The 21334-nt window shown below is 42.8% G+C and overlaps 1 protein-coding gene across 3 annotated transcripts in view; it reads right to left on the bottom strand.

Annotated features, from left to right (window-relative positions):
- Nucleotides 1–21334, bottom strand: part of SH2B3 (SH2B adaptor protein 3) — a 604759-nt gene that overhangs the window by 163160 nt on the left and 420265 nt on the right. For all 3 annotated transcript variants that reach the window (XM_053701713.1, XM_053701712.1, XM_053701714.1), the window contains one exon: nucleotides 6093–6194. In XM_053701713.1, coding sequence (XP_053557688.1) covers nucleotides 6093–6194 — 102 coding nt within the window. The remainder of the gene's footprint in view (nucleotides 1–6092; nucleotides 6195–21334) is intronic.

Below are 21334 nucleotides of genomic sequence, written 5' to 3'. Positions count from 1 at the left end.
AGTATCTTGCCAAGCAGTGACACAGCCAACCCATTTACCTGCTGAGCAGGGAATCCACTGGTTACACTGGCAAGCTAACCAAGGGAATGCAACCCTAAGGAGCACCAGGAAATGGACATCCAGCGCCAGCAGCTGGGTACAAACCAACAACCCTTAAGGCGCAAAGCCACAAGCTAACCACTAGGTTACATGGGCTGCTTTGTTGCAGTGAGTAATACCAGGTCAGGTAAATGGAGCAAGGACAAAGCCCAAGTTTCCACTACTGTGGAACACCCCGACCATCCCTGAGATCCAAGATTCCAAAACACCCCAAAACTGGGTCAGGAAAAACCCAAGCGAAGCCTCAGCAACCGGAAGTCTCAGGGAGAAAAACAGGTCCGGGCATCTAATAGTTCAGGCAAACCTTACCCTAGAACTGAACACCCCAACTGGCCAAGAAGCCAGACACAAGGGATATGGTGCATATCCAGAGAATCTGGATAGCAAGAAGAACTCAAAGTCTCGACCAAAGGAAGGAACCACCCCCCCAGCTAAAGTCCAACGCTCTAAGGAGCAAGGTGAGAAGTCGTATGAAGAGACTTCTCAAAGCCTCAGGACAACACAAGGGATACCTCAAGGCCCCCCCCAAAAAAAGAAAAAAACCTTCTAGCAGGGCTAGTCTCCCCATCACCTCCACACTAACAGAGGATACAGGGGAGAGAAAGGCGCTAAGCCTTCCCAGCTCCGGGAAACCCTGAGCTAAACAAAGTCCCCACAGGGACCAACCATCACTCGGAAACTCCGATCCCTAAAAGGAGACCCAACTCATCCGGAGACAATGGAAGAAGACCCAAAGGTCTCATAACTCAGACAGACAGTACACTTAAAAGAGTAAAAGCTGCATTTAGATACACTATAAACAGCGTACGCGCACACTTTCAAGGTGCCAAGAGCTGCAACTGGTTTCAAACTGGAAACCTTCCGCATGCTAGACAGCTATCCTGATACAAGCTGTTGGATCAAGCCCAGAAGGACAAATCCAGAGCCCTAAAACTGAAGGCCAAACTGCTTCTGCGGTAATGGGGCGCTAAGCCCTCCAACTCTCCCCCCGCATGGGGGGAGGAAAACTCTAGGCTCTGATGATATCAGATGTCAGAGTGACGCAGCGGAAAACTCCCCTGACCCGGTCATCTATGACTGAAGGCTATAAGGACTGAAACAATCCTTCCCGCCTCACGGACCCACAGGTCCTCTTGAATGCTTAGTGGAACATGTAAACCAATGATAACCTGAGCACTCAGCGCTTCTACCGAACCAGCCGAGCAGAAAATCGCCACGTGTCTGAACAACTGCAAGACCGAACAAACCCAACAGGTCCAGCCTACACTCATGGCCTGTCAGGGTGCCAGGAATCAGACTGAGATGAGAAGTGAAAAAAAAATCACACCTTTATTAATAGCAAAAAATAATAAAAAGTCCACAAGTCACATAATAAGCCAGGAGTCAAAACCAGAGCTGGTAGTCAGACGAGCCAAGTCAGGAGCCAAAACGAATAGTCAGACGAGCCGAGTCAGGAGCCAAAGTGAGTAGTCAGACGAGCCGGAATCAGGAACAAGGAGAACAGCAGAGCCAGTTACAAGCCAGGGATCAGGAACCAGGAGGCACGTCAGACAGCCAGGTAATACACAGGAACTGGAACTCACAAACAGGTCTGAGACAACGCAAGGGCAAAGCATACTGAACAGAGGCCCTTTAACTAATAAGTGATGACATTACAATTCTGAGACTGCAACCTGTCTCACATGGATGATAGGGGTGTTGAAAATAATCGGCACAACGATGCATTACGATGCAGCCTTTAACAAAGCTGCATCAATGCAGTGAAGAGCCGAATCGATTCACGCAATGTCACGTGACCCCTCCCGTGACCCCTCCTCCAGACCGACACCAGTGGCAAGGAAAGACACAATGTGGTGGATGCGGGCAAGCCGACCGAAGCATGGCTAAAGTTTTTTTGTTGTTGTCATTTTAATATCGGCCAGCGGGGGCGTTGTGGTAGTGGGGAGAAGTGAACTGAAGTCTTGAGGGCAGAGTGGGAGAAGAAGCCCTCATATACAGCAAATGTTTGCAGCCTTTGTCAATTACATCCAACTCTGACAGTCAGCAGGCAGGGTAAATATATAATATAGAATGTGCAAGTCCTGCAGGAGCGAGTTGTTTATAAAAGGAACATGACAATGATCTTATGACAACTTCCAGCAGTGCTGACAATAGCACTTCAAGCTTCTACACTCTTCTGCTCTTTAAAAAAGTTGAGTCGCTCTTTTTACACAAAGCGAGTCGCTCCTAACCGGTAGTAAGATCACTAAGGGACATAGAGGTAAATATATTCAGGAAGGAGAACATTATTTAATCAGACTAAAACACAAGGAAACGAGTTTGTATACAACGACCATGAAAGTGTCTGCTCTCTGGCTTAGTGTCTGAGTAGATTGTAGAAATCAGGGAATTCATTAGCCAGAAGTTGAGGAAAAAATATGCAGGTATTAAACACAGTGACATTAATAAAGGATGTGAAACCCTTTACTAGAGCGAGTTGTTCCTATGATGAAAAGCAGGCTTCTTTAGAGAGGGGTGGGCGGTACTTGGCAATTCTGAGCGGCCACTTTCATTTCAAGTCTCTGTTTTAAGCACGCCTGCTCTGAACATACAACTACTGCCCACCCCTCTCTACAGAAGCCTGCGTTTCTTCATAGGAACAACTCGCTCTAGTAAAGGGTTTCACATCCTTTATAAACGTCACTCTGTTTAATACCTGCATATTTTTTCCTCAACTTCTGGCTAATGAATTCTCTGATTTCTACAATCTACTCTTACCCGGGGCCAGAGAGCAGACACTTTCATGATCGTTGTATACAAACTTGTTTCCTTGTGTTTTAGTCTGATTAAATAATGTTCTCCTTCCTGAATATATTTACCTCTATGTCCCTTAGTGATCTTACTACCGGTTAGGAGTAACTCGCTTTGTGTAAAAAGAGCGACTCAACTTTTTTAAAGAGCAGAAGAGCGTAGAAGCTGAAGTGCTACTGTCAGCACTGCTGGAAGCTGTCATAAGATCATTGTCATGTTCCTTATATAAACAACTCGCTCCTGCAGGACCTGCACATTCTATAGTCCTGTATAGAAGTGAAGACAGGAAGCAGGAATCCCTGCAAATGTAGGCTATTTAGAATAATGTACACCTCTGCACAAATAATACATGTACTTTTGAAATGTGTTTTGTATATGTATGTGTGTCTGTATGTATGTATGTGTGTGCATATGTGTGTATGCATATATATTTATGTGTGTATTTATATATGCACTCTATATGCTTGTATGTGTGTGTATGTATCTGTATGTATATATGTATATGCATGTGTATGAAATTGTATGTATACTATATGTATGTCTGTACGTATGTATGTGTGTGCATATGTGTGTATGCATATATATTTATGTGTGTATTTAAAAACAGACATTTTTAACATAGGACTAAGGTGTCCAAAACAACTTCCGAAGAAGAACAAAGAGTATCGATCCCAGAAGGTTCCCGAAGGAACCTAACCAAATAAAAAAGACATCACATCGGATACAAATAAAATATAAGGCAACCCGGAGGTTAACGCCCAAAAAGACAGAGGCCTACCCGCAGGACCAGTCAAACAGAGCCCTATCTTCGAAAAACTGGGAAAGATCTCAATCAAATGACAATCAGGAGATTACCTCAACCCCACATGTCTAATGAGGTGCACCATTCGAATTAGCAGACTTAAAAGCCCCGTATTTGGTAACGATAGGGTCATTCAATAACTGAAAAACATGTCTGAGCAATACGCGAAGTTGCGCAATCCTGTAATGAAAGGCACAACACTCAGGGACAGTTACACCCGTGGGGAACTGTAGAGGCCCTCCCCAAGGCGGAAGGCCCGGGACAAAAGGGCACAAGCACATTCACAAAGAAACGTCTGGACTCTGCAGATGAACAATCGCCAACATTATGTGGAAGCGCAAACGTGCTGCAACCCGCCACCCCGCATGGAGGAATCAGAAACTGGGTTACCCGCATGTGTAGAGGTATGAATTCGTAGGGAACTCGCCTCTCGGAGGACAGGACCCCCAGAGGTGGATGGCTCAGCTGTCCATTGATTCCCCGAGCCCGAGGAACCAGGCGCTCTAAAATGGCATACGGAACAAAACTGGTTGACATGTGTCAACGAAGCCAGTCTGGATTCGTCACTGTACACAGAATCTGAAATCAAAAGTCTCAGTATCAGAATCCTCCATAACTGGTAAAGGATATATAAATATGGACTAAAGTAGTAAAACAAAAATGGCACCCGACACCCACAATGGCTGGGGCACTCACCACCTCCTATGACCAGACCCCTGAGGACCAGAATATTTCCTTCGCCACACAGTCGGGAATGCGGAAATGGAAAACAGAACGTAAGCACGCCCAACACAAGGTGAACCGTACAGTCCAAAAAAGCACGCCCAACTAAAAGGCCGCGTCACTTCTAAAGGCCTCTTAAGTTCCAAACCACGAGCCTGTAAACATCACACATAAGCAGGTTGAATCACATAACAAACATGATTATAAACCCTCCTGTTCAATAACCCCCTCAGGAGATATTAACCCTCAATTCCAAGATACTAAGAGAGACTCACGGAGAACCTTATGATAAGATAGACCCGCAAGGTGGTAGCCTCTCGGGAAAACATTAAAATTACAGTACATTGAGAAATAAAGTAAAATTAAACCATCTTACCGGAATCTACACCGTGGAACAGGAACACGGCCTTTCAAGTGTGACGGATAGTAGCATCGCCTCCGCCATGGACTTGAGAGAAGAAAGCAGACAGCGGAGCGAAGTTCGACAACGCTAATTGCTTGAGGAGCTGTTAATATGAGTTGGGATGGTTTCGCAGAAAGAATCTCCCTGCATCTCCGGACTCTAACTTTCATCCAAGGCCTCACTGAGAGACTGACAGGACTACTTAAAACTCCTGTCCCATGCCGAAGAGTACTACCCTCCATAAGAGACAAAAAAACAAAAAATCTGACACTTCTCTGCCAACCTCTTGGAACAAAAGGCAAAGAATGACTGGAGGATGAGGGTAGTGGGAGGAGTATTTAAGCCTTTGGCTGGGGTTTCTTTGCCTCCTCCTGATGGCCAGGTTCTTATTTCCCAAAAGTAATGAATGCAGCTGTGGACTCTTTCCATTTAAGAAGAAAATAACATTCAAACGGGTCTATGTATTCAACCCCTGCAAAGTTAAAGGGACAGTTTACCCTAAATTCCCCCCCTTTATTTTTTTTCCCAATGACCCATTTTACCTGCAGAAGTGTATTAAATTGTTAACAAATAGTTCCTTTGACTTCATATAGGCCTTTAAAATAGCTGTTTTGTTTCTGTGGTATATCTACCTATACTGAAAGTGTTAATACTTAAGTATTGGCTATTGAAAAGTTGAGTAGACAGCCAGCAAAAGAAATTACACTCCCAGTGGGAAGTGTAAGAGATTATGTTCTAAAATGTTTATTTTCAATTGTGCTTTCTAAGTATTGTAAAGAGACTGAGATAAGAAAGGGAAGGGGAATTTGAGTGATAAGGATGTCTGATCTCTCTGCAAGTCTAGCCTATTTTGATGGGTTGTTGTTTCAAAGAGCTATTTATTTACAAAAAGTAATATAAAGTGGCAATTTCTCATACATTTTATACTCTGCAGCTGCTAAAAGTCATTGGATACACAATTTTACAGTGCACTGTACGTTTAAGGTACCACACGGAAGCCCTAGCAGACACAGATGGATATTACTGGGGTTGCTGGACTGCTCAGATACCATGTCTGCACAGGACCAGCAGTGCTCTGTGGCTCAGAAATGGCACTTTAACTATGGGTTTAAGCTCTTTGTCTGTGTTAAATACATAGACTTGCAGGGTCAATGGTGCTGAAATAACATGTGTTAACAAATTAGAGTACATCATGTTTTACTTTTACAACATCCCTTTAAGGCTTGAACCCATAGCACTAGCTTTCAAGTTGTGAGCACATTGTGAGGTTCTTACCTTGAGCACAAAGGTATTATTATTGTCTGGCATCTCTAGGCGGGTGCATTTTCGGACCTCTTGCACAGCACAGCACGGAACGTGAAGCTTTGGTTTGGAGCACTGCAACAAAGAAATAACAAGAAATCAGCAATATTTGTGTTACAATCAACAGCATTTACATAGTTTGATCAATTGTAAATCAAAGATGATACAATTAAACGAGTAGTAAAAAAGCATTATTTGTTATTTAAATGTCTTCCATTTGTTGTTTGACCATGAAATTAAATATTTCTGTTGTAAAACCAATAGACACACAAAGAACTGAAGGAGAATGAAGGTTTGCTGCGTTTCTGAGCACACGTTAGCAGCTAATATTAACTTAGCATTACTGGTACAAGGCCTACATTTTGCTGATCATGAAGAAGAGATGCAGGGTAAATTGCATTAGAATCTAAGGGGGCGGAGTTTAAAATGTCAAATTTCTATTACAAAGAGTAGATACCTCTGGTGGAACTGCCCACAGCTCAATACATTTGGGCATTGGTGGAGAAATTTCTTAAACTACTCCTTGGAAACTCGTTTACACTTGACCCCAGAAAAGTCTTACTTAAAGGGACAGTCTACTCCAGAATTGTTATTGTTTAAAAAGATAGATAATCTCTTTATAACCCATTCCCCAGTTTTGCCAACACCAACACAGTTATATTAATATACTTTTTTTTAAAAAAAAAAAGATAAAAGTAAATTGGAAAGTTGTTTAAAATTGCATGCCCGATCTGAATCATAAAAGTTTAATTTTTACTAGACTGTCCCTTTAACAATCTCCCCAAATTCCTTTGCAAAATAAAACTCAAATTGAAATAATTTTCACTCAACTAGGCTTAAAGTGATTGTCAATTTTCACTGTTATGAAATTATACATATATAGAGAATAAGTATATTAATCATACCGCCACTTTTATTTTTTAATCAAAGGTGTAATTTAATTTTTATCAGCATTTGTAAATAGCGTATTTTCACTATACCTGCTCCTCCCACTCTCCACTTCCTCCTTCTATGCAATATTACGTATACAGCGGTCCCACCCGCTGTTTACTTAGTGGCAATGCTCGCTCCCGTCTCAGTTACTCACTGCGCATGCGTCAAACAACGATTCCGCTGTCTTATATCTTACATTTTCGCTCATACTTTTTAGTTATACTAGTAATCGTATGTGATTGTAGAATACGGAGCCCTTTTTAAACTTACCAATCCGTATATTATTTCAAGAATCAATGAACTCCGTGAATTATTCAAATGCGCATGCGTGAATTGTGAACGAAATTATAGGAAACATGTTGTAATCGGAGTCTAACGCAAGCGCAATGCAGACTAGTGACGACACACAAAGGGGTTGGGTCCCCCTGTGGTTAGCGCCGTGATTCGTTATGCTGATCGTGGCTATAAATTACAAGGAGAGATCGCAAATGCCGGGTGGAGGATTATAACGACGGGAGCGATATAAAAACATTGAAAATGACGGTAATTGCGATGAAATAAATAAGATGATGAATGAAAGTCAAGTTATTTTAAGATTAATATAACGCAGAACTTTAGAGATGATGCAGAGTTTACATTCACTTTAAACTTTGATAGTGAGAGCATGGAAAAAACCTATATCACTCCCTTCCACTAAGGAGTGGATAAAACATACTTCTGATATGCTCCCTCTCGATAAATATGGTTTCTTTAAGATAAAAAAATTAGATACTTTTCATGAAACACAATTTTACTGGAAAACCACTTTACATACTTCCACAAACGTAGCAAATATAAAAACACAGAAAGACGCAGACCAGGGCCAACCTCAGCATTTGCGGGGCCCTGGGCAAGATAAATTTGTGAGGTCCCTCAGCCCAGTGCTATTATTCCCTTGCCCTTTATGTCCTGCCCCTTGTATGGACCACCCCCTTTGCCAACATTTTGTGATACCTATATAAAGAATAACACAAAATATTAGACTTCTTGATACCATAAACACTTCTCATAAGCTAAATACAACATATACATTGCACCATCTCATAATCTCAATGCTGACATTGCGGGGTTCCCAAAGGGAAGGCCTGACGCAGACAACCCCCCCCCACAACTCCTCACTTTAGGTTTATCGCTCCTACTTTTACCATCTCAACATATTTTCTTCTTTTCTCATCTTGCGACTATGAAAAACCTCTAAAAGATACCTCCAAGTAGATGCATAAATTTGGACCATTCATGCCTTATTATGGAACAAAGAAAGGCTTTACAACTTATGATACAAACTCTGTTGTTATGGACCCCTTGAATTATATAAGAACATTTTTGTTGTCATTATATTCAGGTGGAGTTATCCCACCAGATTGTTATATTCATATATTTTCAATAAAAATGCTTAAAAGCGATATTTAAGTCAATTTTTTTTTTTGCACAAGTGAATTGTATTTTTCTTTCAACAATTAAACATAATTACATAAAAAGCAATACAACGAAAACATGAAAGTAAACATAAAAATTGCTAAATTGAATTATTTAGTGCAAAAATTACCCCCGTCCCCCTACATAAAATGTTACAAAATGAATCAACCAACCACCACACTAATATGTAAATGTAACATTAGTAAACCTTAAAAACAGAATTTATGCTTACATGATAAATTACTTTCTCCAACGGTGTGTCCGGTCCACGGCGTCATCCTTACTTGTGGGATATTCTCTTCCCCAACAGGAAATGGCAAAGAGTCCCAGCAAAGCTGGTCACATGATCCCTCCTAGGCTCCGCCCACCCCAGTCATTCGACCGACGGACAGGAGGAAATATATATAGGAGAAACCATGATACCGTGGTGACTGTAGTTAGAGAAAATAATTCATCAGACCTGATTAAAAAACCAGGGCGGGCCGTGGACCGGACACACCGTTGGAGAAAGTAATTTATCAGGTAAGCATAAATTCTGTTTTCTCCAACATAGGTGTGTCCGGTCCACGGCGTCATCCTTACTTGTGGGAACCAATACCAAAGCTTTAGGACACGGATGAAGGGAGGGAGCAAATCAGGTCACCTAAATGGAAGGCACCACGGCTTGCAAAACCTTTCTCCCAAAAATAGCCTCCGAAGAAGCAAAAGTATCAAATTTGTAAAATTTGGCAAAAGTGTGCAGTGAAGACCAAGTCGCTGCCTTACATATCTGGTCAACAGAAGCCTCGTTCTTGAAGGCCCATGTGGAAGCCACAGCCCTAGTGGAGTGAGCTGTGATTCTTTCAGGAGGCTGCCGTCCGGCAGTCTCATAAGCCAATCGGATAATGCTTTTAAGCCAAAAAGAAAGAGAGGTAGAAATCGCTTTTTGACCTCTCCTTTTACCAGAATAAACAACAAACAAGGAAGATGTTTGTCTGAAATCCTTGGTAGCCTCTAAATAGAATTTTAGAGCACGGACTACGTCCAAATTGTGTAACAAACGTTCCTTCTTTGAAACTGGATTCGGACACAAAGAAGGTACAACTATCTCCTGGTTAATATTTTTGTTGGAAACAACTTTCGGAAGAAAACCAGGCTTAGTACGCAAAACCACCTTATCTGCATGGAACACCAGATAGGGCGGAGAACACTGCAGAGCAGATAACTCTGAAACTCTTCTAGCAGAAGAAATTGCAACCAAAAACAAAACTTTCCAAGATAATAACTTAATATCTACGGAATGTAAGGGTTCAAACGGAACCCCTTGAAGAACTGAAAGAACTAGATTTAAACTCCAGGGAGGAGTCAAAGGTCTATAAACAGGCTTGATCCTAACCAGAGCCTGAACAAATGCTTGAACATCTGGCATAGCTGCCAGTCGTTTGTGTAGTAAGACAGATAAAGCAGAAATCTGTCCCTTAAGAGAACTTGCAGATAATCCTTTCTCCAAACCTTCTTGTAGAAAGGATATAATCTTAGGAATCTTTATCTTGTTCCATGGCAATCCTTTGGATTCACACCAACAGATATATTTTTTCCATATTTTATGGTAAATTTTTCTAGTTACAGGCTTTCTAGCCTGAATCAGAGTATCTATTACAGAATCTGAAAACCCACGCTTTGATAAAATCAAGCGTTCAATCTCCAAGCCGTCAGCTGGAGGGAAACCAGATTCGGATGTTCGAATGGACCTTGAACAAGAAGGTCCTGTCTCAAAGGTAGCTTCCATGGTGGAGCCGATGACATATTCACCAGGTCTGCATACCAAGTCCTGCGTGGCCACGCAGGAGCTATCAAGATCACCGAAGCCCTCTCCTGATTGATCCTGGCTACCAGCCTGTGAATGAGAGGAAACGGTGGGAATACATAAGCTAGGTTGAAGGTCCAAGGTGCTACTAGTGCATCTACTAGAGTCGCCTTTGGATCCCTGGATCTGGACCCGTAGCAAGGAACCTTGAAGTTCTGACGAGACGCCATCAGATCCATGTCTGGAATGCCCCATAATTGAATTATTTGGGCAAAGATTTCCTGATGGAGTTCCCACTCCCCCGGATGGAATGTCTGACAACTCAGAAAATCCGCTTCCCAATTTTCCACTCCTGGGATGTGGATTGCAGACAAGTGGCAGGAGTGATCCTCCGCCCATTGAATTATTTTGGTCACTTCTTCCATCGCCAGGGAACTCCTTGTTCCTCCCTGATGATTGATATATGCAACAGTCGTCATGTTGTCTGATTGAAACCTTATGAATTTGGCCTTTGCTAGTTGAGGCCAAGCTTTGAGAGCATTGAATATTGCTCTCAGTTCCAGAATGTTTATCGGGAGAAGAGATTCTTCCCGAGACCATAGACCCTGAGCTTTCAGGGGTTCCCAGACCGCGCCCCAGCCCACCAGGCTGGCGTCGGTCGTGACAATGACCCACTCTGGTCTGCGGAAGCTCAATCCCTGTGACAGATTGTCCAGGGTCAGCCACCAACGGAGTGAATCTCTGGTCTTTTGATCTACTTGAATCGTCGGAGACAAGTCTGTATAATCCCCATTCCACTGTCTGAGCATGCACAGTTGTAATGGTCTTAGATGAATTAGTGCAAAAGGAACTATGTCCATTGCTGCAACCATCAATCCTATTACTTCCATGCACTGCGCTATGGAAGGACGAAGAACAGAATGAAGTACTTGACAAGAGCTTAGAATTTTTGATTTTCTGACCTCTGTCAGAAAAATCCTCATTTCTAAGGAATCTATTATTGTTCCCAAGAAGGAAACTCTTGTTGACGGGGACAGAGAACTTTTTTCTTTGTTCACCTTCCATCCGTGAGATCTGAGAAAGGCTAGGACGATGTCCGTATGAGCCTTTGCTTTTGACAGAGACGACGCTTGAATCAGGATGTCGTCCAAGTAAGGTACTACTGCAATGCCCCTTGGTCTTAGAACCACTAGAAGGGACCCTAGTACCTTTGTGAAAATCCTTGGAGCAGTGGCTAATCCGAATGGAAGTGCCACAAACTGGTAATGCTTGTCCAGAAAAGCGAACCTTAAGAACTGATGATGTTCCTTGTGGATAGGAATATGTAGGTACGCATCCTTTAAATCCACGGTAGTCATAAATTGATTTTCCTGGATAGTAGGTAGGATCGTTCGAATAGTTTCCATTTTGAACGATGGAACCCTGAGAAATTTGTTTAGGATCTTGAGATCCAAAATTGGTCTGAATGTTCCCTCTTTTTTGGGAACTATGAACAGGTTGGAATAAAAACCCATCCCTTGTTCTCTTATTGGAACTGGATGAATCACTCCCATTTTTAACAGGTCTTCTACACAATGTAAGAATGCCTGTCTTTTTATTTGGTTTGAAGATAATTGAGACCTGTGGAACCTTCCCTTTGGGGGTAGTTCCTTGAATTCCAGGAGATAACCTTGAGAAACTATTTCTAGCGCCCAAGGATCCTGAACATCTCTTGCCCAAGCCTGAGCAAAGAGAGAAAGTCTGCCCCCCACCAGATCCGGTCCCGGATCGGGGGCCATCCCTTCATGCTGTTTTGGTAGCAGTGGTAGGCTTCTTGGCCTGCTTACCCTTGTTCCAGCCTTGCATTGGTCTCCAGGCTGGTTTGGGTTGTGAAGTATTACCCTCTTGCTTAGAGGATGTAGAGTTAGAGGCTGGTCCGTTTCTGCGAAAGGGACGAAAATTAGGTTTATTTTTAGCCTTAAAAGACCTATCCTGTGGGAGGGCGTGGCCCTTTCCCCCAGTGATGTCTGAAATAATCTCTTTCAAATCAGGTCCAAATAATGTTTTACCCTTGAAAGGAATGTTAAGCAATTTTGTCTTGGAAGACACATCCGCTGACCAAGACTTTAGCCAAAGCGCTCTGCTTGCCACGATAGCAAACCCTGAATTTTTCGCCGCTAATCTAGCTAATTGCAAAGCGGCATCTAAAATAAAAGAGTTAGCCAATTTAAGTGCTTGAACTCTGTCCATAACCTCCTCATACGAAGATTCTTTATTGAGCGACTTTTCTAGTTCCTCGAACCAGAAACACGCTGCCGTAGTGACAGGAACAATGCATGAAATTGGTTGTAGAAGGTAACCTTGCTGAACAAAAATCTTTTTAAGCAAACTCTCTAATTTTTTATCCATAGGATCTTTGAAAGCACAACTATCTTCGATAGGAATAGTAGTGCGTTTGTTTAGAGTAGAAACCGCCCCCTCGACCTTGGGGACTGTCTGCCATAAGTCCTTTCTGGGGTCGACTATAGGAAATAATTTCTTAAATATAGGGGGGGAACAAAAGGTATGCCGGGCCTTTCCCACTCCTTATTTACTATGTCCGCCACCCGCTTGGGTATAGGAAAAGCGTCGGGGGGCACCGGAACCTCTAGGAACTTGTCCATCTTACATAACTTCTCTGGAATGACCAAATTGTCACAATCATCCAGAGTAGATAATACCTCCTTAAGCAGTGCGCGGAGATGTTCTAATTTAAATTTAAATGTCACAACATCAGGTTCAGCTTGATGAGAAATCTTTCCTGAGTCTGAAATTTCTCCCTCAGACAAAACCTCCCTCATGGCCCCTTCAGATTGGTGTGAGGGTATGACAGAACAATTATCATCAGCGTCCTCTTGCTCTTCAGTGTTTAAAACAGAGCAATCGCGCTTTCTCTGATAAGTAGGCATTTTGGATAAAATATTTGCTATAGAGTTATCCATTACAGCCGTTAATTGTTGCATGGTAATAAGAATTGGCGCACTAGATGTACTAGGGGCCTCCTGTGTGGGCAAAACTGGTGTAGACACAGAAGGGGATGATGTAGTATCATGTTTACTCATCATCTTGGGCAATATCATTATCTGTGGCATTACTTTCCTTACTTTGTTTGGACACTATGGCACAATTATCACATAAATTTAAATGGGGAGACACCTTGGCTTTCATACATATAGAACATAGCTTATCTGATGGTACAGACATGTTAAACAGGCTTAAACTTGTCAACAAAGCACAAAAAACGTTTTAAAATAAAACCGTTACTGTCACTTTAAATTTCAAACTGAAAACACTTTATTACTGAATATGTGAAAAAGTATGAAGGAATTGTTCAAAATTCACCAAAATTTCACCACAGTGTCTTAAAGCATTAAAAGTATTGCACACCAAATTTCAGAGCTTTAACCCTTAAATTAACGGAACCGGAGCCGTTTTTACATTTAACCCCTATACAGTCCCAGCTATATGCTTTGCTGAGACCCAACCAAGCCCAGAGGGGAATACGATACCAAATAATGCCTTCTATAAGCTTTTTCAGTGATTCTTAGCTCCTCACACATGCATCTGCAATGCCTTGCTCTCCAAAAACAACTGCGCATTAGTGGCGCGAAAATGAGGCTCTGTCTATAACTAGAAAAGGCCCCCATCTGAAAAAGGTGTCCAACACAGTGCCTGCCGTTTTTCTAAACAATCCCCAAGATTATAATAACCATTAATATTTAGAATCTGCATAATATGCCTAGTAAAGCAATCGTTTTAGCCCAGAAAAATGTCTACCAGTCTTTTAAGCCCTTTTGAAGCCCTTTATTCTTTTATTTAACTAAGAAAATGGCTTACCGGTCCCCATGAGGGGAAATGACAGCCTTCCAGCATTACATGGTCTTGTTAGAAATATGGCCAGTCATACCTTAAGCAGAAAAGTCTGCTAACTGTTTCCCCCAACTGAAGTTACTTCATCTCAACAGTCCTGTGTGGAAACAGCAATCGATTTTAGTAACTTCTGCTAAAATCATCTTCCTCTTACAAACAGAAATCTTCATCTTTTTTCTGTTTCAGAGTAAATAGTACATACCAGCACTATTTTAAAATAACAAACACTTGATAGAAGAATAAAAACTACATTTAAACACCAAAAAACTCTTAACCATCTCCGTGGAGATGTTGCCTGTGCAATGGCAAAGAGAATGACTGGGGTGGGCGGAGCCTAGGAGGGATCATGTGACCAGCTTTGCTGGGACTCTTTGCCATTTCCTGTTGGGGAAGAGAATATCCCACAAGTAAGGATGACGCCGTGGACCGGACACACCTATGTTGGAGAAAATAATGTTATATAATTCTGCACATAGTGCAGAATTATATAACATTATAATAGCCAAACATTATAAAACATAATGTACCCTATTCATTTTTTTAAAAAAATGCTGTTTTACAGACCCGCTCTCTGTACTCTGCTGAGCAGGTCTGTTATATTTACTCAGCACATTGGGCCAGCTGTATAGTCACAGCCGGCCCGACCACGCCATAAGACTAAGTGCAGCACGCTCCTGCTCTGTCTGACAGCAGGAGCGAGCTGCACTTAGTGCTATGGCGCGGTCGGGCCGGGCTGTGACTATACAGCTGGCCCGATGCGCTGAGTAAATATAACAGACCCGCTCAGCAGAGTACAGAGAGCGGGTCTGTAAAACAGCGTTTTTTAAAATAAATTAATACGGTACATTATGTTTGGCTATTATAATGTTATATAATTCTGCATTATTTTTAACGTTTACTGACACTTAAGTTTAAAATGGCTTTTGGTTATTAAAGAGGCACCATCAATTCACTATACGTTTCAGACGGATTAATAAAAATAAGCCTAAGGAATAAACCTAAAAAAAAGAGAGAGAAAAAAAGAGAAACTAAAGACAAATACAAACATCTAAGAGAAGAGAAAGCAGTTAAGAGAGACAACGTGGTATGAGAAAGCAGAGTATGAGTGCACCAACCACCTCCTGACCTTCTGTCTAGCAATGAGGGAAAACCAGTGGTATCTAAATGACTTTGCCCCACCGCAATACACCCCAGGGTTGTATTGCTCTTGTTAGTGATTCTCAGTAAAACCTAACGTCTTGATATAAAGGTAATTTCCCTCTTCTAAAAAAGGAGTATTCCTCTAGCAGAAAATCTCAGTTGTATTCTGAATTCAATAGTCTAAAGAGAGGGCCTCCTACAGATTTCCACTTTCTAGCAATAAAGGAACATGCCCTATTCAGCCCAATCTGAAGAAGGCTCCATCTGATCTTACAAAAAAAATTGTGGTTAAGGAGAGCAATTCAAGGGGATAGCCAGTGGGTCGTATATTTTGGTAAGGCTGTGAACTGAGACATTTAACTCAATATTTAATCACTTACAAATTAATTAAAGGGACATACAATTTGAAATAATTTTCCATTTTTACTTCTGTTATCAATTGTACTTCATTCTCTCTGTATCCTTTATTTAAAGTGCAGCAATTCTTCTTCTGGAAGTTAGCTAAACACATTAGTAAACTAATGACAAAAGGTATATATTTGCTGTCACCAATTAGCAGCTAGTTCCCAGCTCCTGAGCATATCTAAATATCATTTTCAATAAAGAATATTGAAAACAAAGCAAATTAGATAATACAAGTAAATTACTAGTAAGTGAATATTTTCTCTTTTTCTGTATGCATTAGATTGCCTATGACTGCACGCACCTTTCTGGGTCCTATCACGTAACTAGTAGAGTGCACACACCTGTGTATATATTTTTAAACTAGAAAGCTGTTTAAAATGGTGCTTTATCTGAATCACAACATTTTTTAGATTTCATGTCCCTTTAATGTAATTAGTGAAAATAAAATAAACGGTCATACATGATTTATTTTGCTTGTGTTTGATGTAACAGCCACTGAGCAGTTGTCCATTCCTGATAGATTGCTTTTTGTATGTATTTTTATTATGACCCTGGGGAAAGTCTCCCTAAGGGTAATAGGAGAGACCAGACATGGATTCCTTGCCCAATATGCCTAGAGGGATATCACTGCACCTCACCAATGGGGTTACTATTTCAGAGGAGAATTTCCTGGTATTTCGGGGCTAGACTGCACTTATTAGGCGGGATCAGACTGATATGCTTCAGGAAATTTCTCGTATGTGAAAAACACAATTGGGCAAAAAGAAACTACTCACAGGTGGTAGCCAGGCCAAAGAACAAGCCACTGAGCTGTTGTTCATTCCTGGCAGGCCGCTTCTCTTTTTGTATGTGCTTGCAAAAGAGTACAAGACTTTCTATGTGCTGGGTTAATAATTTTGTTTTGTACTTTGTCTTATGGGCTTTGCACCCAGGCTTGGCTGGGGTTAACGGTCTGCGTCCCTGAAAGCTGTGGGTGAGCACCAGGGCTGTGAGTTTTGCAGGGTCATGGGATGTGTACCCAGAATGGATTGAGAGTAGAGTCCATTTCAGGGTTTTGTATGTGTCTAGGAAAATTACAAAGGGCCTGTGACTCCTTTGTTTGTATCTCAGTGTGTTTGGTTGAAGGCATGCATTTTGTGGCTGTAGGTTAGGGACCCAAGGACGAAGAGACTTTGACATGGTCATGGGCCTATCACCATTTGGCCAAATGCTGCAACTATCTCTTCCATTTTGCTTTTAATCTAGCTCTGTGTTTGCAAGAGTGATAGACTTTGTGTGTTGTGTTAATAATTTTGTTTTGCAATTTTCCCTATGGGCTTTGCACCCAGGCTTGGCTGGGGTTAACTCCCAGCTATCTGTGAGTGCTGGTGAGCACCCAGGGCTGTGATTTAAGCAGGGTCATGGGATGTTTCTGGTTTTAGAGTGCTGTCTATTTCTATATTATTTTTATATATATCATTTTTTTTAACTAAAGAGAAGTATAAAGTAAATCCCAGACTCGTATAGTTTATTTCTTCTGAATGCCAAGACGGGAGGGTACAATAGGCGGCTCATACTGAGGGCACCAGGCCTGAACCTCTACCCAATAAAAAAACCTGCTTTGTCCGAAGCAGAGAACATTTTAAAAGGAAAAGCCCCAATGACACAGACTCGCAATTAGTCCAGAAGCCAAACTAGAGACCACAAACAGACTCGCCTGAGCCAACAGTCCTCCAGGAGACACCGTTGCCCAACAAACGGTGCCCCACCGCTCGCTACCCACAAATGAAGGGGACACCAGCTGAAACCCCCAAGGGGACAAGGCAAAGGAGAACCGAGAAAACCGAAAAAGGTCCCCTAATACAAAAAAGAACACCTCCAAGAGTGAGCCCAGCTCACAGAGACCCAAAGGGACCCAAACAGGGAAAGGAGGCCACCCCTATACCAAGGGAAACCCGGGATAAAACCGGGCACAGAGACAGAACAGACGTCTCTCCAATATCCTGCAAGCACGGAATGCCACTGAAGAGGCAAAGTCCTCCGAGTTTCTGACCATAGAATACCAAGGCATTCAACCATAAAAAAGTGTGTAATACACCCAGGTGAAAAACCCCAAGTTTGAGAACACAGAGTCCATAACAGGACGTCACAGAGGGTACTTGTGAAGAAGAAGAAGCAGTCAAGCAAGAAACAGACTGCAAAAGCAACCTCCGGACAGAGGGCATGCTCCAGGCAACCTAAGTCGCCGGACCTATACAAAGGTCCCTAAAAAGGGGAACACAAAAGCTAAATCGAGGCCCCCCGAGAAGGAGAGTATACCCTCAGAACCCGAAGGAAGAGTAAACCCTCTTCTGAAATCACTGGAGCAAGGAAAAGAAAAATCTATACCTTAGCAGACTGAGCTAACAGGATAGACTCAACAAGCTCACAAATATACAGAGGAGACTGCAACCAGAACGCAGCGTATAGCCAACCCATTCGGAATCCCAGGGAATCCACAGGAACACTGGCAAGCTGACAAGGGGAATGCAACCTTAAGGCGCACCAGAAATTGGACATCCAGTGCCAGCAGCTGGGTATGAACCAACAACCCTTGAGGCGCAAGCCACATAGCTAACCACAAGATGACATGGGCTACTCTTGTGGCAAAGAGTAAAAAATACTCAGAAAACCTGGCCAACCATGACCCTGTCAGGTAGATGGAAGAATGTGGAACTGAACCACTCTATCCCTAGACAGCTACAGGTTTGAAGCCTGAACACCTGACCACTGAGGATCATCTGGGCCCAAGTTCCCACAACCGTGGAACAACCCAACCAGACCTGAGATCCAAGATTCCAAAACCACCGAAAACTGGGTCAGGAAAAAGGCAAAGTGAAGCTTCAGCAATCGGAACAGGTCCGGGCACCTAATAGTTCAGGCAAACCTTACCCTAGAACTAAACACCCCAACTGGCCAAAAAGCCAGACACAAGGGATATGGATGCATATCCAGAGAATCCAGATAGCGAGAAGAACTCAAAAGCCCCGACCAAAGGAAGGAACTACCCCTATCTAAAGTCCAATGCTCCAAGGAGCAAGGCTAGAAGTCGTATGAAGATACTTCTCAAAGCCTCAGGACAACCAAGGGATACCTCGAGGTAAAAAAAAATCCTACTAGCAGGACTAGTCTCCCTATCACCTCCGCACAAGCAGAGGACACAAGGAAGAGAAAGGCACTAAGCCTACTCAGCTACGGAAAACCCCAAACTAAACAAAGTCCCTGCAGAGAACAACCATCACCCGAAAACACAGATCCCTAAAAGGAGATCCAACTCACCCTGAGATAATGAAAGAAAACCGAAAGATCTCTTATAACTCACAGACAGTACATGACAAAGAGTAAAAGCTTCATCTAGAAACACTATAAACAGCTTACGCGTACACCTGCAAGGTGTGAAGAGCTGCAACTGGTTTCAAACTGCAAACCTTCTCCATGCTAGACAGCTATCCTGTACAAGCTGTTGGATCAAGCCCAAAAGGATAAATCCAGAGGCCTAAAAAAATGAAGGCCAAACTGCTCAATTACATACAGTAATGGGCGTTAAGCCCTCCAACCCACCACCACATGGGGGAGGCTCTAGGTTCTGATGAAATCAGATGTCAGATAGAGTGACGCAGCGGGAAACTCCCCTGCCCAGCCATCTATGACTGAAGGCTATAAAGACTGACACAATCCTTCCCGCCTCATGGACCCACAGGTCCTCTCAAATGTTTAGTTGAACATGAAAAACAATGATAACCTGAGCATTCGGCGCTTCTACCGAACCAGCCGAGCAGAATAGCGCCACGTGTCTGAACAGCCGCTAAAGACCGAACGAACCCGACAGGACCAGTCTACACCTAGGTTCCCAACCGGCAAGCTGCATAAATTCTCCCTCATAGGGGAAAAAACTGAAAATAGACATTTTTAAAATAGGACTAACATGATCAAAACAACTTCCGAAGAAGTAATTAAGAGTATCAATCCCAGAAGGTTCCCGAAGGAGACAAAAACAAATAAAAGACATCCCATCAGATACAAATAAAATATAAGGCAACCCGGAGGTCAACGCCCAAAAAGACACAGGCCTACCCGCAGGACCAGCCAAACGGAGCCCTATCTTTCAAAAACTGGAAAAGTTCTCGAACAAATGACAATCAGGAGATGACCATTCAAATTAGCAGACTGAAAATCCCCGTATCTGGTACTGATAGGGTCATTCAATAACTGAAAAACATGTCTGAGCAATACGCAAAGTCGTGCAATACTGTAACGAAAGGCACAACACTTAGGGACAGTTACACCCACGGGGAACTGTAGAGGCCCTCCCCAAGGGACAATAGGGCACAAGCACATTCTCAAAGAAACGTCTGTACTCTGCAGACCAACAATCGCCAACATTATGTGGAAGGAAAATGTGCTGCAACCTCCGGGGGAACACGCAACCCTGCATGGAGGACTCAGAAACTGGGTTACCCGCATGTGTAGAAGTATGAATTCGTAGGGAACTCGCCTCTCGGAGGAAAGAACCCCAGAGGCGGATGGCTCAGCTGTCTCTTGATTCCCCGAGCCTGAGGAAAAAGCGCTCTAAAATGGCATACGAAACACAAATGGTCGACATGAGTCAACGAGGCCAATCCGGATTCGTTACCGGACACAGAATCTGAAATCAAAATAGTCTCGGTATCAGAATCCTCCGTAACTGAATCTGAAACGATCACAGTCTCAGCATCGGAATCCTCCATAACTGGATAGAGGAAATATCAATATGGACTAAAGTATAAAAACTAAAACGGCACCTGACACCAACAATGGCTGGGGCACTCACCACCTCCTATGACCAGACCCCTGGGACTAGAATATCTCCTTCACCACACGGTCAGGAATGTGGAAATGGGGAACGGAACCACGCCCGAACACAAGGTGAACTGAACAGTCCAAAAAAGCACGCCCAACCAAAAGGCTGCGTCACTTCCAAAGGCCTCAAAGTTCCAACCACGAGCCCAGAAACATCACACATAAGCAGGTTGAATCACATAAACATAATTATAAACCCCCATGTTCAATAACTCCCCCAGGAGATATTAACTCTCGATTCCAAGATACTTACAGAGACTCACTAAGACCCTTATGTCGTATAGTTAGACCCACAAAGGTGTGTAACCTCTCGGGAAAACATTCACAATTCAGTACAGTACATTGACGATAAAGTAAAATGAAACGATCTTACCGGAATCAACGCCGTGGAACAGGAACACGGTCTTTCAAGTGTGACTAATAGTAGCATCGCCTCCGCCATGGACTTGAGAGAAGAAAGCAGGCAGCGGAGCGAAGTTCAACAACGCTGATTGCTTTAGGAGCTGTTAATATGAGTCGGGATGGTTTCGCAGAAAGACTCTACCTGTATCTCCGGACTCTAACTTTCATCCAAGCCCTCACTGAGAGACTGACAGGACTACTTAAAACTCATGTCCCATGCCGAAGAGTACTACCCTCCACAAGAGACAAAAAACAAAAAATTAAAAAATTCTGACACGTATCTGCCAACCTCCTGGGACGAAAGGCAAAGAATGACTGGGGGGATGAGGGGAGTGGGAGGAGTATTTAA

This window comes from Bombina bombina, chromosome 2, assembly GCF_027579735.1.
Source record: "Bombina bombina isolate aBomBom1 chromosome 2, aBomBom1.pri, whole genome shotgun sequence".
Lineage (NCBI taxonomy): Eukaryota > Metazoa > Chordata > Amphibia > Anura > Bombinatoridae > Bombina > Bombina bombina.
The sequence above is the reverse complement of the archived record's forward strand: the minus strand, read 5'-3'. Positions and strand labels throughout refer to the sequence as shown.